Here is a 27,863-nt window from a genome sequence, read left to right as displayed (position 1 = left end):
AAAACGCAAACCTCTCCACTTAACAAACTGAGGTATGATTAAAATTTTGTTTTCATAAATGTGTGAGTTTTCTACCCACAGCCTTTCATCACCTCACATGCTAACATTATGAGCAGCCATAAAAATGTGCTAATTCGCACAATACTTTTAGACGAAGTTCCTGCCTCGGCCATTGCCGGAAAAGTTTTCCAAAATAAAATCATCCGTACTACAGTTAACTCTTCCTGGTACGTGAGAAAATTCCAGATACATACCGAACCAAAAATTCGAATTCTTCCGGATCGCATTCTCACTATAGCGTACGACTTCTTCAGTAAAATGAAGAACTTCCAATACTCTGCAATTACAAGATTTATTGACTATGATCTTACAATCGAAAATACGGTCAAAAAAGACTGACAAATATTCACCATAATGCTCATTAGGAATGTTTTACATACCCTATTTTTCATTCTACTCATCAACCAATTTATTCTAGATAGCATTTTTTCAACATTTCTCATACTATTATGTACACGAGATCTTCACGCGGACTTAACAGCACAGTAGAAGAGCAGTTCTCTGGAAACTTCAAGTTAAGGAGTTCTACTTGATTCCAAAAACTCTGAGTTTTAGCTATTGTTTTGTAAATATTTTAAAATTATATCTATGTGATGTTGTAAACATTTTTGCATTGAAATGCATCCTCAAGTGAGTACCACCAAAATTCACTTTCATGCCAACAGAAAGCGGCACTAGCAATCTCAAAATCTCATCCTGTGCATTACATTCCGTGACTTTGACACTCTTACGACATTCTCTTGTCGTCCATTTCGAAGACTGTGCGATTATACCTAATTTCTTTAAATACCGTAAAAGACCCTAGGGTAGCATTATGATGAACTGGTAAATACATCCTAATGCACAGTCTGTCTATCATAAGAAAAGCTCTCGCCAGTTAGTCTGCAGCTGTCTGTTGCTGTAGAAACGACCCTTGACCCATTTTCCGAAGGGGTGTCTTCAAAATTTACTTTTCAGTTTGCCATCTTGGCGCATTTAAATATGAGCTGGCAACCCTTGGTTCGTCCCTATTTAAAATATACTAGCCCTGTTGCTATTGCAACCCCCACCTGCGAGACACAATAGCAGGAGCTGTTCCAAAGAACGTCTATGTAAAGAAGGAAAGGCTCCATAGACGTAATGTAAACCAGTTTGTCTGCTACGCCGCTAAAAAGAAGAGAGAAATTCGCCAAGGGATTTGGCGACGGAACCTGTTGGCGAGAATTTCCCCCTTTGTGATGTACTGGACCTGGCCGAGATTTTCCTCCTCCGTCACGTGTACAGGAAATTGAGGAACACGGATTAAGATGAATAAGAAAATTAAGTGAAGTTTCACTTTCACTGGCTGTTGAACTTCCATTATCCATATTGCAGTTTGATGTCTGATTTTATATCCGTCAATATGGAGGGGAAAAATGGAGTCACAGAGCTTTAAACTCTTGATAAACGTGACCGTCGAACTTGTTCGAACTTCGACATCAGCTTCGAGCTTTGGCGCTTTTTGGCGACAGATATTTTACGCATGCGCACTTGTTTCCCCTTTTCGTTCGAAGGGAGCCACTCCTGCTGCTTGAAGCTTTCCTTCTTAACAATACATATTCTTTGGCTGTTCTTCTCGTAGACAGACAGTTGAAGCCAGTACGAGAAAGAGGTTGCAGTTTAAACTATATTCATAGGGGGGAAAGTTTTATTTAATTTATAACATCAATTCCTACAGCTTTTTAATTGCACTAACAGTATTATTCTTCAGAATGCTATGAACAGTATCTTGTTTTTAAATAATTATTCATCTTTTATGGTTAACAATTTAAAACAAAATGTGCTTCATTTCTACAATAGATTAATCGCAGAAGATCAAGCGGACACTGTAATAGTTCCTCCTGGTCTTGAATTTTTTGCCGATTACAATCCTGTAGATGAAGTAAGTAAACATGTTCTCAGACATACATTTCTTTTTTGTTTACATTTATAAGTTACTGGTAAATTACTTCAAAAATCACCTGCTTCCTAAATGCCTCTGAAGCCAACCTGTATTCCTAATGTGATACCGTTTAATCTTTAAAAATTGCAATGCGATTAGCTGCATTGTGGCTGAAAAGAAAAAAGTTTTTCTGCGTGAAGCATAAATTTTATCGGAGGTGTTAAAGCAACAAGAATCGGCGTAAAACTCGTCTAAGTTGCAGGACTAGTTTCGAAGGTTTAAATACAAGAACTTTTTCTGCAACTGCAGAGCTACAAATTATTTAAGAGAAGCCTGTGCTCAGGCGATAACAATGACAGGGAGGAAGGTCAAACCACTTGCGCCATCTGTTAAAGAAAGATTAAAACAACTACGAAATAATATCCTTAAAACCTGAGGGTAAAGACAGAGTAGAACTGGGATCGTAATTCGCCAATGGAAGACGTTTTTTGACTAATTTTACTTGCTGAAAAATGGAAATATAACTTTATAGCCAGCAGTGTTGAACAACATAAGATTTATGTGTTTTTATATTCCTAACATGTTTCATGCCCCTTAGCGTGAAATTTTTACGCTCTCTTAGTTTGACTAATGTAAATTAAACTCCAAGGAGTTCTGTATAAACCCCAGAAGTTCATATCCGGAATGAGGTTTTTAAGCATAAAACTGCGAATTTTATTGAGGGAAAAAAAAAAAAAAAAGGAAAGCAAAATCTCTGTCAAATACGTGCAATTTTACAGCTAATCGATGAAAAGAAAAGAATGATATCAGAATTCTTATAATCTACAGTCTGGCAAGAAAGTCTCTTTACACCTGAATTAAATGCATGTAACAGTGTAAGATGGTAAGATATTTAAGATTTGAATCTCACACCCTGGTCACTGATACAGCAATAGTGCGTATCACGTGAATTTCCGTGTAATTACCGCGTCCAACAAGTCATCAGACTTAGATCATGTGGGAGAAGAAAGCTTTCGGGCAAGGATGATTGAAGAACACACCTTTGGTTCATACTTCTTTTGAGGGTTTCGGGATCTAGGTTACTTATTTGGAAATGCTGAAGGTCTGGCTCCTTCCACAGCTGCAGAATTTTGGGCATAAACTACACGATTACTAATTCAGAAGTCAAACAACAAAAATCAGCGTTAATTTACAAAATTTTCACAGGACTAGTTTCGATGGTTTTACCGAACCATCATCTTCAGCTGCAAAACCGCAAATGAACAAGATAGGAAATAATTTTTATATAAGATAAGAAAGCCTGGACAAGAATAAGCAAGTGGCGCCATCTGTTGGCGAAACCAGAACTAAAACATAATTTCTCTAAAAGCCGAAGGCAAATTTGGATTGGAATTAGGATCGTTAACTAGAACAGAAAGATTTTTATGAATGTGAAATGCCTCTAGAAAATCCAGTTCTCCAATGGAAGATGTTTTTTGAATAATTTTGGCAGCAGAAAAATTGAAAGTGTGATTTTCGGACCAACAATGTTGAGCAACAGAAGACTTCTGTGTTTCCTTTTTTCTAACATATGCCTCATGTTCTTTGACGCGAAATTTTAAGGCTCTCTTAGTTTGGCCAATGTAAATTAAACCGCACTGGCAAGGAATCCTATAAATACCCCAGGAATTCATATCCGGAATGGGGTCCTTGAGTATAGAAGTTGGAATTTTATTGATGGGAGAGTAAACAACCCGAAAGTTAAATTTCTGCAAAATATGTGCAACTTTATAGCTAATTGATGGAAAGAAGGGAATGACAACAGAATTTTTATAATCTCCTAAAATAAGAGTGTGGCTTTTAGTGTGTTGATATGAGAATTTTTTAACTGCTTGATTAATAATGTTGGGTGAAAAGCCCCTGTCAATAGCTATTGCTTTTAAATAATTTAGTTCTTCATCAAGGGCTAGTTTGGAGGAGCAAACTTGAAGAGCACGGAAAACATAGGAATAAAATGAAGCTAACTTTTGTTTAGTCGGATGACATGATTTAAAGTGTGGTGGAAGGCAAACCGATGAAGGTTTACGGTAAACTGTAGTACTGAAGTTGGATGTGTTACGTGTGACCAGAATGTCGAGAAACGGAAGAGAATTGCAAGTCTCAAGTTCAAAAGTGAACTGAATAGCAGGATCAATAGAATTCATTGTTGAAAGAACTCTATTTAAATCATCTTTATTACCTTCAAACAGGGTAAAAGTATCGTCTACGTAGCGGAACCATGCCGGGAAGTTTAAAGTTTCAAACAATTTTGATTCATAATAATGCATGTAGATATCAGCCAGGATGGGACTGAGGGGGCTTCCCATGGCTAATCCCTCAGTTTGCTTGTAATATTTATTTTGGAAAACAAAATGTGTTTGTTTCAAACAGAGTTGAGTGAGAGAAATTAGCTCATCAATTTCGATGCAAGAGAAATGAAATTCGCGAAGTCTGGTTTCTAGACATCTTAATGCACCCTCCACTGGGACATTGGTGAATAATGATTTTACATCAAAAGAAACCATGAGTAAATTACGAGGAGAAATGTTTTTAACCTTTTTTACAAACTCTATCGAATTTTTTATGGTGTAAATGTTATTGTCTAATAGAGTGGAAAATCTAGAAACTAAATATTTAGCTAATGGATACGAGGATGTACCTAAATTTGATACAATAGGGCGGAAAGGAATACCACTTTTATGAATTTTGGGAAGAGCATATAATCTGGCACAATTCGCAACAGATGGGATAAGCGAATGTTTTAAGTTGCTTGAAATGATTTGCGAAGATTTGATCGCAGTTTTTATTTTGGATAAGTCCGAAGGTGAAGGATCTTTAGGGATCGGATTATATGGTCCTTCGTTTAAGAGTTTAGTGACACCATCGATGTAAGTGTTTTTATCCATGACGACTATCTGGCCACCTTTGTCGGCCTTTGAAATGACAATATCCGGGTTAGAATGAATCTCGCGCATTGTAGCTCTTTCTCTCGCAGTTAGATTTGGTTTCAAAGGTTTATTATTGAATTTCACATTATGAGCGATAAGATGCCTAATCATTTCTTTCTGTGAATCTGAAACTTTACTGAACTTGAAAGCTTTTTCGATAGGAGCCAAAATCTTTGGAATCGAGGGTTTACAGGTTTGTGAGAAGTTAAAATTATATTTTAGAATTCTCTCTTGTTCTTCTGAAAGACTAACATTAGAAATATTAACTATTGGCTTGATGTTTACAATGGGAAGATTTTTTGAACTACTTGAACTGGAAGACTGTAAAAGAAGTTTTTCGAATTTAACTGCAAGGGTGTTTTTATGACGGTTAACTGCATTCTCCGTTCTAGACCAAGACTTTTGTTCAAGGGCAGTGAATTTTGGATATGTTTTAGCGAGTTCCAGATGAAGCTTATAGAGTTCATGTTCAATTTTGGACAATTGTTGACGTGTATCTCTTATCACGGACCGAAGTAAGGCAAGTTTGCAATTTAACAGAATTCTTGAAACGCGACTCGAAGGTTTTTGATTAGATTTGATTTGAATAAAATTGGGGATCAATTTTTTACATTTAAGTAAAAAGTCAAGATGATTCAGGAATTTTTGCCGTTTCAGGCGTAATTTAGTGAAACGATTAACGGATGAAGGCATGATAAACAATGCAGAAATTCAAACTAAATTAACTGAGCAATAATAAAGTACACACAAAATAGCAGAAAAATATCTCACTGAAATGAATAGAAAACAAAATGTTTGTAAGCAAAATGCATTTTTGTTGTTTGACTTCTGAATTAGTATTTATTCGGCGTGTTATTGTGTCTTAACTACACGATTGTTTAGCAACGCGATGAAGCTTCCACTTCGCACTTGCGGTTCGTAAATGCCTGAATGAACTATTCCTTGGCCGGTGGATAGGACGTACGTACGTCCCTTAATTAACCCAAACAAAATTTTAACTTTTAAATTAATATCTTTTTAAGCATAAAGAATTCTTTTGAAGAAAATTTCTCAAATATTTCGAAGTGAATCGATCTTATAGATAATGTATTCTAGGAGGAAAGAGAAGGACTTTTAGATGGAATTCAGGTAGACACTTTCCTTTCGAGTTTATCATTCAGAATTATTAAAATATATTGTTATGAATTTTGTATCTAAGTAAATAATTTTAGTATTTGTTTGGACAATGTAACATGAAAATCTAAAGAGGGGATTCTTTGCCGGAAAAGCAAGAATACAGGGTTAAGTCTATTTAACATTGAGTAAATTTCTGTCTTGCTAGATTGGCAAAATATTGCCAAGCTGGCGGCTGTTTTGATGACTAATTTTTGTGCAAATTTGGCAAGAAATCGCCAAACATGGCGAAAATCTGGCGATATTTGGGTAAGGCCCCTGTATCACTGAAGTCTAAAGATTTCTCGGCGGCCGGGAGAAGACTATAATAAGACAGAGGAGAACTTTAGTTTTTGAGGAGTAGTAGTTAGTTCAGAAGTGAATTCGGAGTATTGACATATCCGTGTTAGGTTCGCTTTTTAGATGCGCTTTGCATTGTGTTGTGTTTAACATTCTTAGTAATTTGAAGTAGTAAGTCCTGATTGTGCTCTGTGATAGTGAGAAGATTCGTATTGCCGCTCAAACGGTACAGTGGTTAGGGGAGCCTACTGCGATATCGAAGGGATCGAGTTCGAATCCCGGAGAAGGCATGGCTGTTTGTGAATGCATAATATTTTTTCGGCATGAGAGCGCTCTAAATACATGACGAACCGAAAATCTTCTTGAGAGGGTGCTAGTAGGGAAAAAGGGATGGGAGACCTTCGAACTCACCCCCCCCCGGGATGCTGTCCATCAAAATTGGGGCGGAACTGAACGAAGTCGTACTGTCGAATCTCTAGCCAACAACACAACTGGCGCAATCTTGCTGTTCTTACCACGATGGATTTCGTGGACTTGTTCTGATGTTACTGCCGGACAAGTGAGATAAATCACAACAACAACACAGAGCTGTACTAGTATTTTTGTGAAAAGCTAAAGAACTGTGAAGTGTTTCTTTCGATAAAATAAATTTTATCAAGCTTTCATCTGTTCTGTGTAAACACACGCAACAATAGGATTTCTAAGTGTAATCAATTTTAAATAAGATGTGGAACACGAATTATATATGATATTTGTTGCTCTTTTTAATCCAAAAGGACTATTGTTTTCGTTTTGCGATTTTGCGTTTAATCACTATAAATGTTTGTTTCACTTTTCAAACTGTTGCCACCAATGTTAGAGTCCTGCATTATATCTGAAGAAATTAAACAATGAAACATCTGCATAAATGTATGTATATTTCTCGCATTGTGATAAAACAACGGTACCAAGTAGAGCGAGCCATCGAATTTTGAATGACGTAATCCTCCTACGAATATGGGCATGTGGAAGACCAAATTTGAAATTTGGAATTTGTTTTTATGATCGATTTCATATTTTCTAAAACTTTAACGAATTTTTGAGTAAAAACTCAACGATTTAAAAGCGAGCAATGGCAACGCTCTGCGGTGAAAAAAAGACCTTTTTATCTCCAGCGCGCGGAACTGTGTATCGGAAATTCTAAAGATAGGCTCATTTTAAAATTATTTTGGGACATTGCTATTGAACTGAATTTTATGGTTTAAGTGCAAAGAACATGATATTTAATAAATAAAGGTAACACACAAAACGTTAAAAAACTGCCCTCTGGACGTAATTTAAAATCTGAAACCTTTCAGATTTATTTTTTTAAAATTACTAGTGTGTCATATCATTTGTAAGAAAAACGCATGCAGTCTTTAAAATTTTCTAACATGGTATTGTTTCATTTCTTTCTAACATTTAAAATTTTCTAACATTAAAAATATTAGCATTAAATTCTTATTTTAATAATCAAGTAACATAAGTAAAAATAAGAATTTAATGCTAAAAATTAAATACAGTTCTTAGTTAGCTATTACGCGGAAATTATGTGTAAAAATGTTCAATTTAAGTTTAAAATGACCTACAGTACTGCCAAATAATTTTGCATTTTAATGGTTTAAGAATATTTATTATTCATTAACAAAATATATATTTAAAAAAATGCATTATAAATAAAAATATTTTTAGCATTAAACTCTTATTTTTATTTACGTATTTTTATTCATTCATTAATTTAGATTAATATATATATGAGAGATTTGGCTTTGAAGTATCCAGACGTCGTTTCTCTCATCGAAATAGGTACATCTTTTGAAGGGAGACCATTGTTCATCTTGCGAGTAAGTTCAATCATTTTAGTTTTATCCGAATTGTTGCATTATTAGTACAGAAATAAAATGCCCCAACCTTTCTGAGTGTGATAATCAATTACGAGTAATAATTAATTAAATACAACAATTACGTAAAATGGGTTAAGAGCTGTGTAGTTACAAACCAAAGCAATGTAACATAAAGTGAATGGTACATTTAGAATAATAACCAAAATATAGTTATAATTTTTCGTTACTAAAATTACCCACGCGGAAGGTGGTGGATAATGTAATAGCTGAAGAAGAGCGCTGCCCAAATTTCTCATCCAAATTCAAAATAAAACTGAGCACGTTGTCATTTTAAGGAACTTCCTCTGTGTGCTTCAGGCTTCCGAGAAGTAGGGTGTATGTAAATTCTTGGAGCGTCGAAAGTCAGACGTGTAACACCTGAGCTAAGTCGCCTTGACATTTAATTAGCTAATTGTATTTGATGCTTAAAAACGGCTGTGCGAATCAATAGCTCTTGAACAGAGAAGAACCATAAATCTGATTTAAGAAATGAATCAAATGAGATCGGCTTTCGCATTGCAACAGTTTTGGGTATATAAAAACTTTGTTAAAATTACGTGAAGTTTACATTTTTATACAAACTTCCCATAAGGCCCACCAGCGGCCGAGCGGTAAAGTCGCTGAACACTGGTAGTTCGGTCCGAGGTTCGAATCCCGCGAACGGGCTGGCTGCATGGGTGTTTTCGTGGTTTTCCCCATGTGTAATGTGTATACGAGCCAGTTTCCCTTAGAAAGTCTTCCACGAAGGCATCCCTCCCCTTAGGCAGATAGCCCTAATGTGCTTTGCCATAATTAAATACACACACACACACACACAAACTTCCCATAAAGAAAGCTCATAATTAATAAGTTGTTCTTTAACCTACTAAAGGTTTTTAAAGAAGCAAATCTCTTCGGACTTTGAAAAATATCGGCCAAAAAACTGTCAAAATTAAAAACATTTCTTTAAAACATTGCCATCATTTAAAAAGAATCGATTTTTACGGGCATATGAAATGGAATTTAACTAAATAATTACGAATTTTAGTTTTCTTTTAATTAGTAATTCAAAAATCAATACTTCTAAATTATTTCCCCCTTGGATGGTATGTTGATTAACGGAAAATAATTAGATACTCCGTTCGACCTGGTTAAAATCCTGGACAAAGCATTAATATTCATGACTGTAATGCTTTTGTAGAATAGTAGCACTTAAAATCTATCGCCTCTAAAGTCCTTTCGAGAAGTGAATGGTAAAAGAAGATCTTACCATTATCTTCTCGAAAAAGGGAGATCTCTGTTAAAACTGGGAAGAAGCTTAGATAGATGTGTTTTACCTAAATTAAATAATTCAGTCAGATCCAAATTAATTTTTTTTTCCTGGTGTAAGAAATATCTTTTAGAAATCTGCAATCAAAAACTTGGTATGCCTAGCTGTTATTAGCAGTGTTTGTTTCCGGTCCCCAAAGACTTTATATAATAACTCGGATAATTTTCATCGGATGAGTTTTCTTATTTTAATTTTCAGCTAGGAAAAACATTTTACTTACGGATATTTTTACCATATTTATCGCGTATAAAAATTTAGGTTTTGAACATTTTTACCAGGCGGTGCAATAAAACTAAAATTTGAACTTCTGAAAGTCTAATTTATTTGTTCCATTTCTGGAGCTGAAACCACGAGACTGTGATCAATTATTCGAGATATTCAGCTGGGTAGTGTTTTTGAAACTTTCGTTTTATACCGCCAGGCCACATCTTTCTTTAATCTCAGGTTTATTTTATAGTGACTGCTGCATTTAAGTGTTTATGTAATTTGATATGAGAAGGGATAAAACAGTCATATTAAAAAACTTAACGTTACAATTTCTAGTTTTATCATATCGTATTGAGCAATATTTGTCATTTTGTTATCGGTTTATTTTAAAGATAATAGCGTCGAAATTTTTGCCCTCGCAAGCTATGCAAGATTCATTTCTGCTCTCGTATTTTCTCCCTTCTTTCGGCATGCCTTCGTGGTGTAATGGTTAGCACACTCGGTACGTATTCTAGAGGTCCAGGTTCGAGTCCGGCGAGGGCATTGCTCATTTTTCATGATTTCTGCTTCCAAATAACCTAATGTCACTACAAAGTCACTGCTTCCAATTTTGCCATAATCTCAGTCGGAGAATATAATCTTAAGTTTTCTCAATTATCTGGAGCCTGTACTTAAAGACGTCAGTTTTTTAGGTATCTGCACAGAACATAACCTCAGATGGAGAAATTAGGATATGCAATGTCACCACATTGAGAAATGAAACATCTTAGAACAATCCTTTCTCGCAAAGATTGATTTGTCTTTTACACTGCAGCTTTATTTTGTTGGACTCACAAAAGCGCATTTCCAATATCATTCATTCTAAGTTATAGAAAGTCTTTACGCACAACCATTAACACGTCACTATGATTACATATTCATTCTTCTAAAAAGTAGTCTATGTCATGGTTGCAATAGAAATTGTCCCTTGAGGTGTTTAAATATTGTATAAATATGTCAGAAAGATCATTCTGTCGGACCCTGTGGCATAATTCCAATGATTGTTTATATAAAACAATATTTATATAGCTTGAAAAAGAGCCAAAATGAGTGACAACACATTATTAGAGACAATGAATTTAAAAAAAAAGTCAGATGATCGTGCTTTAATTTTGCTCTAAAATCTATCTTCTAAAAAATCTTATCTTCTAAAAGTATTTCTTGATGTCCAGGTTTATCACAAGGGAACACTGAATGACAGCAAATAATTAAAAGAAAAAAAAAAATTCAGATGATAAAATGCTTTAGTTTTGCTCAAAAGTATTGTTTTCATTTCCAGGTTTATCACAAGGGAACACTAGGTGTACTATGACCTTCTCATAGATATCTTTAGCTTGTTCCTAGAATCACATCCAAACTGTTGCCTTTATTTCACCTTCTGTCTCATTCCGAGAAAAGAATTTTTTTTTCACAAATTCATCGAAAATATAAAGGGTTTGTGTTACAATTATGAACTGTAAAAGGAACGGATGAGGACTCCCAGTTTCCAAAGGCCTCTGATGGCATCCACTATATAAAAAGAGGCATTATCATAAAGCAACATACCGCATATATAACGCACACCGGCGTATAATGCCCACCTATAATTTCAAACCACATTTTTTAATCTTTAGATAAATTTCTTTAAGATATATTACGAATATATCATAAATATATCTACATTTTTAGATATACACCCTTTCTTTAAGAAGAATTTCGAGAGATACATGTGCGACGCTCTGTATTTTAAAGTCCTTCATTCGAAGATTTTTTCCAGACTTTGGAACCATGGTGTACTGAATTGACAAGTGATAAGCGAAACAATTTGTGTGGGGGGGAGGAGGGTGGAAATGCTTGAGGGAGTAAAGAATTCTGCAAAGTTGGTGGCTGGTATTCAATACAGGTGTGCACAAGAACATTCTTCGACAGCTTCAAGAAAAGGCAGACGTAATTTCGGGTAAGAACGCACTTATGACCCGAATGAATTCACGGAATTAGATGTCAGATGCTTTCTCTGAATAAATTAAAGCACAATAATTAATATGCTTTACCTAAAGGAACTTATCAGATAATTAAAAATTATCCGATATTGAAAATTTTTAAGTTCATAAGCTGTGTCATTTCTTTTAAACAAACAGCAATTTGGCACATGTAGAAATCTAATATCTGTATGCTCTTCTTTTCCTTATTTTTAAATGTATAATTTTGATTATCCGGCGTATAACACGCATCCGTTAATTTCAGTCTTAATTTTTGTATTAAAAGTAAGCTTTATACACGGGAATATACGCTAATTCTGCGAGAATAATATACATGTCATTTGAACTTCATCACCTATCGCAAGGTGCACGATGTTATCCCGTAGGTTTACTCATTTACTCCATTTCATTGCTCCGGGAAATTGATAATTCTGGTATTTAATGACTATCTAAACAACTAATTCGATAAATGCCTGGCATTTGGATTAACTCATGCAATGTCCGTCTCCTCTAGCACTATATGAGGGTGCTTATCATTTTCCATGAGGTCATTGAAGTCATAGCTTTTTTCAGCAGTCGACGTTATTGTCTCTCTGTCAATAGCACTGATTCGTATTTTATTGCTTGTACTTTAGAGATAGAGACACATTATGTCATTATTGTTAACTATGATTCTAATTTTCTTAGATTTCTACGCCTTTTTCCGAACCGAAACCTTCCATTTGGATTCAAGGAGGAGCGCATGCGCGAGAACAGATAGGTCCTGCAGTCCTTCTTTTTATCGCATTACAGGTAATTAAAAATTGGCATTATTAACATGAAGTTTAAAATTATTAGAAATATGCATTATTTTACAAATATTTTACAATATGCATCGATAATTTTATTGCTAAAATTTCTTCAAAAATACCTTCATTCTTCTATATAAATTAATAATAATGACTGGAAAATAATCAATTCTTTTCATAGCATACAAGAACTGCACGAAAAGTAACGAGAGTAATGGAGATTTAGAAGTAGATGGAGGGAGACCCAAATTATATAGTTAAATTTTCTGCAAGTTGAGTCCGCAGATTAGGAGTAATTTTCAGTTTAGCGTCTTAATATGAAATTTAAAATGATTGGCAATATACATTATTTTCCAAACATTTTACAATATGCGTCGATAATTTTATTACTAAAATTTCTTCTAAAATGTTTTCATTCTTCTATATAAATTAATAATAATGACTCTTTCATGGTATACAAGAACTGCACTAGAAGTAACGAGAGTAATGGAGATTTAGAAGCAGATGGAGGGAGACTCGAGTTATGTAGTTTAATTTTTCCACGAGTTGAGTCCACCCGTTTGGAGTAATTGTTCATTTTAGCAAAGTCCGTTATTTACCAACGATCACTTTAACAAAGTGTTAGTGTCTTGTCATGACGGTAAAAATTGAAAAATCTCGAGTGGCGTTACGTCATAACTTGGAAAATCTGATTCTGTGAGCTTTCAGATTATGAGGATGCTGTTTTCGTCTTCATCTTACGTCTTTAAAGATTCACTTACGCTAGCGGAGCTTTGAGCCCAAGCATGAACGTGATGGCTTCGCTTGACGGCTTTATAATGGAATCAGCTTCATGAGTTGACTCAGTATTTTATTCTTGACATTTTCCATGACATTATTTCGTAAACCGTTTATCTGCTTCATGCAATAAATACATAGGTACTCAGGCTTATGTCAAAAAGATTAAGTGACTTTTATTTACTTTATTCGAGACGTCAAATCCAAACGCATTTCTTAGGGCCAAAGATCTGTTAGTAGATATGTTCTGCTAGTAATGTTGCGCGAGGCGTCTTTCAAGATCAGAAAACAAGCGACTGAAACCGGTATAGGTACTCGAAGAAAAGAACTGCCATCGTGAAACTGCAGACACATGGTTTCTTGATCATGACAATGTCCCAAGGTACTGACTTGGCTATGTGCGCTTTCTTATATTATCCAAACTCAAAAACCTACCTCAAAAGACATCATTTTGGGCCAAATGATAACTTCCAGGCAACTGCGAAGAGAACAGCATCTGCAATGAAGAACTCTTCCACTGCATCAACGCTAGAATTGCTGTTTTCGATCACAAAAGAACCTATCTGAAGAGGCAGACTTTGGAAACGTATATATTCAATATGACATTTTAAAAATCATTCTGATAATTTTTGGACAGATCGTGCATATATAATATAATTAATGTCGTTGATATTAACCGCCACTCAACGCATATAGAAATAGTTATAAAATTCACAATTAACAATTTTCATTTTCATTTTTATTCTTTACACATCTTTTCTTAAATTATATACAGAGACTTCTCTCAGTAATTAAACGATCTTAATAACAAAAGAATGCAATCTTAGTTTTCTTCATTTCTAATTTTCTTCATTCATTTTCTTCAAGCATTAAGTTGCTATACTTTTTCTATTAAGTTTTATGAATATCTGAAAACTCTTCCATTTCGCTCAAATCGTATGTGAACATATAAAATAACATCTAAACCTGGAAATTAAGACGAAAAAACGGAGCTCTTGCTAGTCCACGCCGTATAAGATCTTTCATTTCTTTTTCATAGTTTTAAGGAGCTTTGCTTCTCATTATATCTAAGTGAATGTAACACAATAAAAACAATCTCTAGTTTTTAATTGTGTTTTGCAAGAAGGTTTATTAACATTTAGATTACTAATGCACTAAAAATATTTTTTGATGTCATGCAATATATATTTGTCTTCTAGAACTTTTCTGTAACTTTCTGAAAGTACATTATTGTCTACATCAAAAGTAAAACTTTACGAGATTAAATTCTATAGGAATAGCAGCGCAATCATTTATAAATATAGCTGAGGACAATGATACAAAATTCTACGCAAATTATACTGCATTCATTCATCAGAATTTTTCTTCCGTTTTCTAATTAACACTCTGCAATAAATCTTTTCTAGGTGTTTTTTGTTTTCAGTTCGTAGACTTTACGTCTTGGTAAAGTAGTTCCATTTCAATTTGGAATATTTGCAAGTGATCTAGTGAAATGAACGCAAAGCTATGTCTTAAATAATTAAGTCTTTATTTTTTATCAAACAAATGCACAAATCCCCATCAGGCGTTAATTTACTCAGATGGAGAAATGATATGATAGCAAGTTTCTTCCTTACCGTTTGACTTTGCTATTTTTAACAGCTCTCTCTTTTTGTTTTTCCTTTTCTTTTTTAATTTATATTTTTGAATACAATTATTAAGATATTATTCTAACATTATTGAAAAAAACAAAATCCATATACCATATCTAGGTTAAATTTCTACAAAATTATAGTAATATATTTTATTTTCAATGAGTGAATTTTACTATTATGCTGACGATTAATATTCAGCAGGAAAAACCGTTCCATCAGTTAATGAATGGCAGAATGCATTTCTGAAATTTTAACTATAAGGTTTCTTAACCTCTTATTAATAGAGGTTAAGGAATTTTTTTTAAAGAAAATTTTATAAAGGGAAAGAAACTGTATAATTTATTTGGAGAAACTAAGAAACTACATCTGTGTGTTATTATCACCTGCTAGAAATTAAACGAAACTGTCTCTCGTGTTAGACAGGCATTTAAAATATCAGATTTCAAGTCTTTTGTAATGCTATTTTTATTTTTAAAATTCTAATTTTTTCCTTCTTATTTTTAGCTGAGCAGTTCATGCAACCGAAATGCTGAAATTTTCACGCTTGTGAATACGTTTGAATGGTATATTGATCCCATAGTTAATCCTGATGGCTACGAATATTGTCAGATTGTAAGTGATATGGTTATTAAAATGTAAATACATTTCTTATAATTTTGTATCATGTTTCACTAAGTAATCCCTCCATGATGAAAAAAAAAAAAATTTTTTTTTCCTCCCATTCTAAATTGATACGCCCTATTTTCATTTCTCTTCCCACCCCCAAGTTACTTTGAACATGGTAAAATATGAAATATTCACAATAAGGTGATCACTCAGCGTGATATGTCAAATGTTTCATAAGAATATGAATGTTTTTCTTTCCTTCCTCCCCCTGTTTTTTTTTTCTTTCGGATCGTGTAGTCTTCAACACTACAGGTGACTTCATTTATCTGATTTGAGTACGCCTTCCCTTTGTTCTAGGCCCATCAGCGGCCGAGTGGTAAAGTTGTAAGAGTTTTAATTTTTACTAACGTTTATTTTAAAACTTTACTGTCCCCTCTTGTTTTCCACTTCCGGCCAGAATAAGCACGGTTAGTTTTAGCATGCAAATTGAGCTTGCAAATTGTTAAGTGTTTAGCTTGTGGCTTTTAGCCAAGAAAGAGTCAGAGAGACTTCTCGCCACTATTTCACGCTCGCTTTTCAATTAGTAGCTGTTCTCCTTTAAGGCCAGAAACTTAGTCCTCTTGATACTGAAGACGTACTATTGTAGTTTTCCTGCATTCTGGTAATTACATATGTAAAGATTAAAAGGCCAATCATAGCGTTACTAGTCTTTGTAAAGTATTTGAGTTTAGCTCTTATTATTTAGTTATTATTTTTTACGTTTCAGACCATAAGTACTGGTCTCTGTATCCCGAAGTGCGGTAGCAGCTGTAAACTGTGAAGAATAAAGGGTAGTTAAACCCTTTCCACTTGTGTTGTATCTTCTCCACTTTTAGGAACATAGTTTCTAGTAAACTCTCTGTTCTTACTCAGGACTCCAATATTTTTGCCACAAAGCAATTACAAGAAATAGTTGCTGAACACTGGTAGTTCGGTCCACGGTTGTAATTCCGTGAAGGGGCTAGCTGAATGGACATTTTCGTGGTTTTTTCCATGCTTAGCTTGTATATGAGCCAACTCGCTTAAAAAGTACTCTACGAAGGCATACCTCCCCTTAGGCAGATAACCCTCGAGTGCTTTGCCATTATCAAAACAAACCAAACTTTTTTTTTTCTTATAAGACTGCATGAAATGTTTTACTTGAAAAAAATTATCCTAAGGTGATTTAGAATGGAACAGTAAAATATTCCTGTCTTTTGTGTGAATAAGTGCTGTGGAAAACCCTTGATAATGTCACATTCGAGTATATCTGGAGAAAATATTTCAGCAGCTTTCATGAACAGTATCATGTACATTCGAAGCACATATCCTGCTTCTAAATAAATTGTTACTACTTCCGAGGGAAAATACGCAGTGAAATACTTTGTGCTTTTAATTACGAATAAATTTATAAAATTCATAAAAATATTTGTCTTAGTTCTCTATGAAACACTAGAAGATTGCTTTTACATCTTTGTAAATATTTTAAAAAGTTTTTAATAGTAACATGTAATTGTTTTATATTAGAAATGTTTAAACTATTTCTTTTATTTTAATTTTAATTATTGCAGAAAATTTCCTTTAATTTTTTAAAAAACTTTTCAAAGATATTCAGTAATATTACATGTCTTAACAATTTTTATATTTATCTTTGCAAAGGATAAAAAATTCAGAATAAAAAGGTTCTATATGTACACGACCCGCCAGTTAATCGCGAATTTTTAAATGTCAATGAAATCACGAAAATACAACAGGCACACAGTCTTTTATTAAAAAATATTCCCAATCGCGTTCGCTGAACATAACATGAAATACCATATCGTTGATAGTGTTAATGTTGAAAAATGGCGTTTTCAAGATGCCTTCCATTTCACTGAACGCACTCGGTCAACCGATCGTGAAAATTTCCTCCAGCACGATGTAATATGTATACCGGAACTTCTGAAACCTCCTTCTGTATCCACATCTTCAGTTCTTCAGATATTAGATTAGTATGAAATTTTAATGTAACTAGCAATTTTACTGTTTACCAGATTGTAATCATCATTTGTCTTACTGTAATTCCAAAAGTATTGTTGCGTGTACGTGTTCGTAATGCACATAGAGCAGATGATAGTTTGATAAATTTATTTTCACAAAAGAAACACTTTACTGTTCTGGAACTTTCCAAAAAAGCACTCTTCAGCTCTTCTCAGTATCACAGAGCTCAATCAGTAGTTACACCTCAAATTACTGAGAACGTTAAGCACAGTGCAATGCAAAGTGTATCCAAAAGGCGAAGCTCTCACGGCGATCTCAATACTTCGATGTCAGCTCTGAACTAAACAACTGAGATTCATGTTCATCATTCGCGAATTGGTCTCAACTTCTGAGAGTTTTTGTCAATAGATCTTGGTGGCCGTAGGCAAATCACTGTTATTTTAACTTAAGAAGATGTACTACATGTGTACATCGGTCACCTGGAGGTGTGAAAATTTACAAGACCGAAGTCTGTCGATCATGGCCGTGGCAGTGGCAAAAGTCCTGCGTTCATTTATAAAGTTCATGCAAGCAAATAAACTAAAATGGTCGTATTCAGTCAAAATGAAATCAGATCAGTTAAATGAGTTAGGATTTTCATACAGTTCGTAGCAGAGAGCATTTTTTGGTCACATGATCATGTTTAACACAAGTTAAGTATTCTTTCATTAGTAAAAAACAATAAATTTTCCTTGACATTAAGACAGTTCTTTCACACTAGCTTCAGTAATTAACACACAAAGTCCAGCAAAGTAATAAAATTGATTAAAATCTATCTGTAAATTACGAAAATAACTAAGTTTTCAGTTACACTCCTAGTGTTGGATTGGTTAAAATGAATTCAGGAGACGTGGCCTGATGAATTATGCTAATTTGTAGGCGACTTTTTGTTTCTATGCCATTTTTCATTCACAGTACTTCTTAGTGAGATATTTATGAAAAACATTTAATCCTTGAATAAATAAGTAAATAAATTAATAAAATAAGAATACGAAGAACATAAAAATGAGCCAGCAAAGTCCTTTTCCTGCTTTGCCAGGAGAAACAAAGCCTATGAACCTGCTTTGTAAGATAAATGAGAAAACATAAATCTTGAAAAACCTATATACATATTTACAGTTACCAAGAAGCATTGTGGTGAATTGTACGCAGTCTTTTGACTACGCTTTCAATCGTTGTGTCATAATCACTCGGATTTCTATTGAGGTACAAACCAAAGAGCATTCACAATAATTCTCACATCTCTCAGGTCTTGCATAGTTTTCATCCGGCTGCCGAGAAATCTCAGCTTGGCGATATCTCGCCAATTTGGCAAGATAGTTCAATATCTATCTCAATGTTAAATAGACTTGCCCCTGTAACTTATTTTTCGCGCAGATATTTGCCCTTCTTCTCAATTGCATAAGCTTAAGTACTATATTTTCTCTCTCCTTTTCGCATTCCTTCGCTTCGAAGCACATTCGGCGCTTATTCGGAAGGCTCGAAGTTAGAATTCTGGCGAAGGAAAAGCGGGTTTCTTCAAATTCTAAATTTCGAAAAATTCTAAATAACTCTACGACTGTTTACCAACAGATATTTATTTATTTATTGTTACTTAACTGTGGTGGCATTGGTTTGAGTTTATCACGCTTGGCCGTACTTTAGGCCCTTGATAGCTTCGCAGTCTATTAACGTTAAGGTGCCAACCCTGTTAGAATTTTGATAGCTTCGGCTATATCTCTTTAGTTAAGATTAGTTTAGTATTATTCTTAGTTTCTTAAGTTCAAGCCGAAGTGTCGGCTTTATTGTACACTCCAAGACGGAGTTTTGTTAAACAAACTTTAATTAATTGGAATAATAAAGGGTTATTTTACCCTTCTATCTTGTTGTTTCCTGTCACACGAACTCAAGCGATTATTCGCTTATCAGTTCTTAAGATTCTTCACTTCCAACAGTAACTTATAAATTACAAAGGAACTCTACACTTTTATAAGAAAAACCTGGCTCGTATTCAATTTACTTGTGGCGAAAACAGATTTGAACTCTGATTACTTCCAGTGTTTAAGCGTCTTAATCCTTTGGAGAAATCTTTTCTGATGCACAGATGAACTACGAGTAGTATAGCAAAAATTAAGAGGCTAAATCTCGTAACTGTTTTCGCAGTGTTTTAACGACTTGGCAAATATTGTTACTGCAGTAAAACCTTGACAAATTATATTATTTTATTATGATAGTTAAACAAAAGTCATTTATATTTTGACTCTGAAATAAGAGCTGTATTATTCTGATCTTTTGTTTTTAAATTTTAAATTGCCCTTTAAAGAAAAATATCCTTTAAAATCAAAGGAAAATTCTAGTTATATTACTTACTATAAAATTAAAGTACTTTATGATAATTCATAAACTATAAATAGTCAGAACCAACAATTCGGTAAAAAGTTATGAAAAATACAGTTTCAAGTAATTTAGCTATATTATATCAGAAAGATTCAAGAAAAAGCAGTTTGAGCCATATTTCCGTGAGGTTTAGTTTTCGTTTTTAATTAAGTTATTAAATATTGTACTATATTGTATTGTGTATATAAAGTTATTAAATATTGTACTATATTGTACATTTCAGGATCGCTTGTGGAGAAAGACCCGATCTCGTTGCCCAAGTTCAAAGTGTGTCGGTGTAGATGCTAACAGGAACTGGGATTTCAAATGGAATGGTAAATTATATTTACTACTATCATAATGCAACAAATTTTAACACCTTTCTTATTTCGCTACAGTCTTTTTATAACTAAAATTAATTATTACTATGCACTATAACTTATTTCCTCTTCCTATTCAGCCGGGGCAGTGGTTAGCGATGCTGACTGTCGTACCGAAGGGCCCAGGTTCGAATCCCAGAGAAGGCATGTTAGTTTGTAAATATATAGTATCTGTGCGGTATGAGGGCACTCTAAATATGCCGTGAGCCGAAAGTCCTTTCGAGAGGTTGGTGGTAGGCAAGAGGGTGGGGAGACCCTCGCACCTATCTCCCAGTGTGTTCTCTCTTGTGTTTAATTGATTGAACTTCCTGTACCGCCATTACAGGCTTAAAAGGGCTTAGTGGTGCTATTTCAATATAGAAACGTTGAAATCTAAAGCAAGGCCTAAATCAGGCCCATAAGCAGCAGAATAACCACCATACTACCTGAAATAACTTTAAATAGAATTCATAACTAAAATATGATCTTAACGTCTAGAAACTGGTGAGATTTACCAGCTACGCAAACAAATAACACATTATTACATACTTTGTAAAACAAAATATAACACATTTTACTTACATGCATAAAAATATGTTACTGACAGAATATCATAAACGCCATAATTTTTCTTACAACAGACCAAGAAATGTTTAAACACAATCAATATATAAATTCGTTTCATGTACAGATACATATTTTACGAAATTTGACAATTTCAATTTAGTCACTGTACTTTTACATAGATCCTTTAGAGTCTTAAAGTTAGCAATATCTGGAATAAATCTTAGAACAACATATTTCATAGAAGAACATCTAAATAACAAGTGCTCATGATCGACATAACTCATGCCACAAGGAAATGCACAATTTTTAATCGAAAACCTATTATAATAAAATGGGAAATGTCCATGATTAGTTAAAGCTTGGTTAAGATACTTGTCACTTAGGCATTTTCTCTCACTTATAGTTGAGATTAAGTTTTATATGTGAATCTTTCTTTAGATACTGGGTCGTTCAACTTTGCTTGCCAAAGAGTCAAACTTTTTCTTTTCAACAAGGATTTCAAACTGTCTTTACTTCAAAATCAATAATTAGATTTTCAGTGGCAGCCTTTGTCAATCTATCTGCTAATGCGTTACCAATAGTCCCAATATGACCCTTCGTCCAAAAGAATTTAATATATCTGAAAGCGCTAAGAAAAATGAGCATATCTTTTATCTGTTTAATTAAACCGTTACTTGGACAAACATCCGTGATTGAAACAAAAAAATTCTACAGGATCTAACGTAGATGTAGAAATAAGCCAATATAAGGCTTCTCGCAGAGCCACTAACTCTTGCCTGGTAGACAGAGACATTGTCAGAATGTCTATATTTCCTTTGTATGCTTATTTTCTCGTGTGAGAACGCACAAAAGGCTGCCTCTACATGACTATTTAATTTAGATCCACCTGTAAAAACAGTGTAGGGTGTCATATTAGGGAGGCCTTTATGCTAATTCAACCGTTTGAATAAAGCTGGATGAATGCCCAATCTTTCTTCAAAGTCAAAATCTCTAGCTGAGAAGACCTCACTGAAGCAATCGACAGTTTTATTACCAGCTTTTAGTTTAAAGATAGAATATTCTTTTTCTGCTAAAATATCGATCGGAAGACATCCAGACAAAATCTGAAGAGCTACTGTGGAAACAGTTCTAAAACACTTAGTAATCCCCAATAAAGCGATTCTTTTGAATTTGCAAAATTTTGTAACGCATTCGGATCGATCCAGTCCACCATGCGCCAAATGCATACAAGATCTTTCTCTCCATAGCTCTTTTATATAAACTCTTAAGAACTTTACCTTGGGAATTCATTTTACTAAGTCTATTAAGAATATGAGTGCATTCAAACTTTATTTGATCTATAGGTGAAGTATAAAAGTGAACTTTTCATCGATCGTAATGCCCAAATATTTGATTGTCTTAGAAACTCTAATTGGTTGTCCTTAGAGTTTGATCCTAGGACGTATTGATCTAGTATTAGTTTTGGCAATACCCAAAAGAAAGCTCTTCTTTGGATCAAATTTAAGTTTAACATGGAAAGACCACTTTTCCAATTCTTGCGTGGCGAAACTTAAAGCTTTATCAGTAAGCAGGACGACCACTCCCGTGGCCAATAAAACAAAATCATTAGCATAAGCTTGCATACTAACATTTTGTATACAAGCTTATGCTTATTTTTGTGGTAAAGTTATGTTTAGGGCTATAGTAGCAATAATATTTCACAAAAGTGGACCAGATATTGAGCCTGGGGGACAACTCCTTTGGTAATTTCTGTGGTACCCCTTATTACCATCATATAAGGAAACTTTTCTTTCCTTCAGAAAATCACGTATCAATAAGAAGATGTTTGTTTGTTTCTTGGACATTTCATATCTTTTAATTAATTTAATAAAATTGGTCACCAAACGTTGTTAAAAGCGCTCTTTACATCTAAGGCTAAAATGGCAGTAAGTTTACCATTCCTTCTATTTCGATGGATGTCAGAAATTAAATTATCTATAGCCTGGGTAGTGCTTTTACCCGGCATAAAACCAAATTAATTTTATTTAAAAAATTATTTGATAATATATAATATTGTAACCGTTGTGTCATGAGTTTATCCAGCACCTTACCCCAGGAAGGCAGTAAACGAATAGGGCGAAAAGAGGAAGGAACTTCTTTATCCTTTCTTTGTTGAACAAAACTAAATCAGCCTCTTTCCAACATTCAGGAAATATTCTTCTCCGAAGACATTCATTCAGAATAGCTAAAAGGAACTTTTTATTACATTCAAAGATTTCTAAAATAATTTTCATTGCCAAGCCATCTTTACCAGGAGCTTTACCTTTATTTAACTTTTTAAGAGTATAAGTCTCTTGTGTACGAAGTCCCAATCACATATGTTTCCACTACGAGGGACGTTTTGTCGAAAGGGATAATTCTCAGAACCCGCACATTTCCACGAAACCTACGTAGCTAGGTTACCATTTTCACTTACTAAGAAGACTTGAACGCCAAACAGTAATCGATTATAACTCAGATTGAAATCACATGATCCTCCAGAAACAGAACGTTGGTCTGATTGGTTGATCTCTACTCGGGACAGAGCTGCAACCGAAACATTTTCGGCGAGGTTTCGGAAAACCTCACGTAGCCGGCACATCGTTCCGTAACTAGACGGGACTTCGCTTTCAGCGAAGCTGTTTTTTCTAGGAATCCTTGCGTTTAAACCAGTGCTACCAGAACCTCGTTTCTGATGTTTTTCAAAGAACACTTAAATTTCCTACTCTACACACTGATTTGTCTTTCTTAGCGTCACCTTCGGTTATCGGGCAAATTACACGTAAGTGAATTATGAACGAATCGTAAATAAGTGAATAACACAAATGACTACTATGAATATGACAAGCAAATATTACACAGGAACTCTGCAAACATAAGAACAGCACACATGATGTACATTAATATACCCAGTTAATATTGTTCAGTATAATGCATCTGAACAACTTCTTATATACAAGTTACCACTGACTACTAGAGTAAATATTTTCTGTAAACTCAGAATGAAAATGCATAAAACATTGCTAAAATCCTCATTCAGTACAGTCAAAGTCTTGACAGGGTTTCTTTAATGCCATAAATACCCATCTTCCGAAGTAACTTTATAAATTCCGCTGCAAATTTTTAATATTCCGTAAAGATCTTTGAGTGGGATTAGCGACAATAGAATGCTCCACCAGTTGAGTACAAATACTGATAGTCATATAACAGGCGATACAGCAGCTCAGCTGGTGGTAAGTAAGTGTGTTCTTTCTCAAAATTGGGGGCGGAACTGAGTTAAAGTCGGCTGTCACCTATATGGTTCTTAAGGCTCTTGCCAACCACAGGCGTATTTTACTCCTTGCCACGATGAATGTCGCGGGCTTGCGCTGACTTCTGTCAGACAAGTGAATATCCTCTTTCTACCCTAAAAATAACAGCATGCTTATAATACCTAAATAAGCTTTCTAAACATATAATAGAATATTATATACTTTGCTTATAATATCTAAGTTAAGGGGTGGCCAATCTTTTTGGGAAGAGTGCCACTATCTGGAAAAAAAAAAAAAAGTTACGTGTGCCACTTCCAATTTTTCCAACATACAAAAAAATATAAAAAAGTGAAAAAAAAAGCGTTTGTATGCTGATTATGGGATTTTTACGCAAATACCCCTTTTTTATGTAAGTCTGAGTAATGGATATTTAAAAAATAATGTAATAAATAAAACAAATATATAAACCAGGGATTTATTGTTAATAAACATTTTTAAAGGTTTAGTCAGTTACGTTATGTGTTAAATAAAAATTAATAATTTGAAACATTTAATTCTAAATAACTGTTAAACAGTCCGTACTTCACAAATATGGTTTTTGAATATGTAGTTTTTTTTTTAACTATGTCATCTATTAGGATTAGTTCTTGAAGATGCTAACAGAATTAGGCGTTTTAGGTGCATATCAGTTAATCTTGAGCGATATTTTGATTTTATTATGTTCATAATAGGAAACATTCGTTCGCAAACATAATGCTGATTCAAACGTACAACAATATCTGATAGCCAAATCGTGTGAATTTGGAAAATTGCTTGTTGTTGGTACAAATTTCCAAAATTCAATATAATTTGGAGCACTTGCAGTTGAAATAAATTCCTTATGTTTGCTTTTCAGTCTAGTATGCTGCTGTAGGTCAATAATTTCGATTTGGATTTCAGTCGAGTAAGAATTAACGTTTTGCAGAGAAAACGGATTATTATAATTCTTCTAATGCTTCATATCTATCGATATTATCGACGATTATATCGTTATCTATCGACGGAGTTGATACAGATGATATGATTATTTTTTTCAAATCCTATAATTTTAGACTAGTCTTTGCGTGCCACTGTTAAAACTCTACTTGGGACACTGTGGCACCCGGGCTACTCTACCCGGGTTGGCCATCCCTGATCTACGTAATCGTCCTAAACTGCGTCATTTCAAAATTATTCCATGATTTTTATATAATGAACGACGAAGGTCATTCCATTTACTGTACACGACGCTTCAGCCAATAATAATCCAGTCCATGTTAAAATTTGGATCAAGGATCAAGGAAGTGCAGTTTACGGAGTTCATAGGCAATTACGCCTTTACCTCCACATCTTCAAAGGAAATTAAATCATCCGAAAGAGGGGATTGTCAAATAGGGTAAAATTTTGATAAGCCGAATGACTTGGAGTAAGTGCCTTCACACTGAGTCAAAAAAAAGGCAAAAAACTCAGAAGGTCTTAATTTTGCGCCGAAAAAGGGCCAGAATAATTTAGATAGGGGCAGCCATAAAAATTTTGACTAGAAAAATAAAAGGTGATGTTTCCTTGAACCTTGATAATCATTTTCTTTGCATACGACAGATGAAGAATACGCAGGGGAATTCCGATGCGCGTTCTTCGCATGGAGATAGGAAAGGGAGGAGCGGCCATTCCGCGCTAGAAGTGAAGCACTGCTTTGAAGCTTGGGTCACCAGACGGGGTGTTCTTTGTTTACATTCAGAAGCTCGCTTGACAAGATTCTGATAGTATTTCGACGCACGACAGTTCCATAGAAATCCAAAAAGGGACACTCTCGCATGAAAGAAACATTCATAGTGTGATGAATAATAGCAATTTGTATAGTTTACTGACATTTATGCAAAAATCACATCTTGGTTATTTTTCGATAACTAACAACAGCGATTTTGATTATGAATTTGTTTTATAAAATTCTAAGCTGTTGCACTACAAAAATATAGATTTTAAGAAAATTGCTAAAAGAGATCTGCCAAAATTTATTTTCTAGAAGATTTGAAAAGTTTGAAACTTGATGGCTAAATGTAAATATAAAATTATGTATGTTAAAATATTTGTAATTAGGCACATAGGTCAGATTAAGTTTTTATTAAATAGAGTAACGCATGCAAGGGCTATCTGCCTAAAGAGAGAGATGCCATCGTGGAGGAATTTTGAAGAAAAACTGACCTTTGAGTGGGTATTAAAAATAATACTTATAATTTTCATTCAAATTATATTCATATATATATTTTTATGTAAAACTTTCGGATGTATGCTAAATTAGTGTAAATTACTTTACACGAAAAATATAGTGAATGCACAGAAATTAAAGATTTGCACATGCCGGAAATGATAAATAGGAAATATGTATGGGTATTTATGCATGTGCTTGCAAAAAGCATGTATCTGCCTTTGACAAAATATTTAAATATTCATTAAATTATTTATAAATGTATTTGAAATGAAGAATTTATTCACTTATAAACAACTGTGAAAGTACTGTGAAGAAATCTAATGATTAAATGTATCTAATTTATAATGATTATAAATGTTATCTAAATATATAATAACCTTAATATTAAATTGTAAACATAAATTTAAATCCTGTTGACAAATACGTTATAAAACTATTTAAGCAAGAATTGTTCGTATTGGAAAGCAATCTGTTAAAAGGTATTGTAAAGCAAATGCTATGAGATGCGCACTTAAGAACGTAATAAAGAGTTTTGGAATATGTATTGTTGAAATGAAGGGTAAAAAAAAAAAAAAAAAAAAAAATCTGATAAGTATAATTAAAAGAATTATTCCCTTTACATTTTATAATAACTCAGTTACAAGTTTTAAATAATACTTTAAAAAAAAACTTATTTTATTCCCTTTCAGAAATGTTCAGAGAAAGTCAAATACTATTTAATACCTATTTAATTATTAGGAATTAGCGAAATACTTATTTAAAGTATTTCGCTAATTCCTAATAATTCTCTAATTTAAAATGAACCGAATAGAGCATTAATTATAAATTGACTTACATTTGTCGATTTAAAAGAAGCCAAAAAATCATGTCATGTTTCAGAAAGTATTTTAGGAAGAAGCTCTATAAATAGAAAAGAAATAATGCATAATTTTAATATTAATAATAAAATAAACTTTGGTCTTAATTTTTGTACCTTAACCGAATAAAATCGAATTACCTTAATTTTTTTTTCTAATGTAATTAACGAAAACTTGTGAAAATATTTCATTCAAATTAAACCATTCTGAGAAAACTGTCCTGTGAAAAGTATAGCATTTAATTCCGTTCAGAATGAAATGTTGTTTAAAAATATGTTGTTTTCACATACTTGGGACTCTGAGGTGTTATAGAAAAAGAAAATATATACATTTATATGTATATTTGCGACGTAATTACAAAATATTTACACCTGAACGCGTCAAATCCCATAGAACTGAATGGTAAATGACCCAATGTTTTGGTCACCACGTAAGGATCGCCGGTGCTTCAGAGCAGGGTACGGAGAAACTTGTTTAGGGCGACCCCATCTTACTTCCTACCTCCATGGTTCTTCGAGGTGGGAGGGAGGGGGGAACCTGTTTACAGGTCGAAAAAGTAGTTCTGCCAGTGATCAGCTGGGAGGGAGAAGTTTCA

At 33.9% G+C, this 27,863-nt stretch overlaps 1 protein-coding gene across 1 annotated transcript in view; it reads left to right on the top strand.

The window, feature by feature from the left end:
- The window catches only part of LOC118184806 (carboxypeptidase B-like), a 57,509-nt gene that overhangs the window by 14,965 nt on the left and 14,681 nt on the right, over window positions 1-27,863 (top strand). Inside the window, exons 4-8 of the mRNA XM_035354533.2 lie at window positions 1,879-1,960; window positions 8,139-8,240; window positions 12,480-12,584; window positions 15,496-15,603; window positions 20,234-20,324. Of these exons, the coding sequence (XP_035210424.1) occupies window positions 1,879-1,960; window positions 8,139-8,240; window positions 12,480-12,584; window positions 15,496-15,603; window positions 20,234-20,324 (488 nt within the window). The remainder of the gene's footprint in view (window positions 1-1,878; window positions 1,961-8,138; window positions 8,241-12,479; window positions 12,585-15,495; window positions 15,604-20,233; window positions 20,325-27,863) is intronic.

Source organism: Stegodyphus dumicola, chromosome 12, assembly GCF_044657685.1.
Source record: "Stegodyphus dumicola isolate Sdum_Otavi_A_Nest chromosome 12, ASM4465768v1".
Taxonomy (NCBI): Eukaryota; Metazoa; Arthropoda; class Arachnida; order Araneae; family Eresidae; genus Stegodyphus; species Stegodyphus dumicola.
Note: the sequence above shows the minus strand (reverse complement) of the source record. Positions and strands in the feature narration are given on the sequence as shown.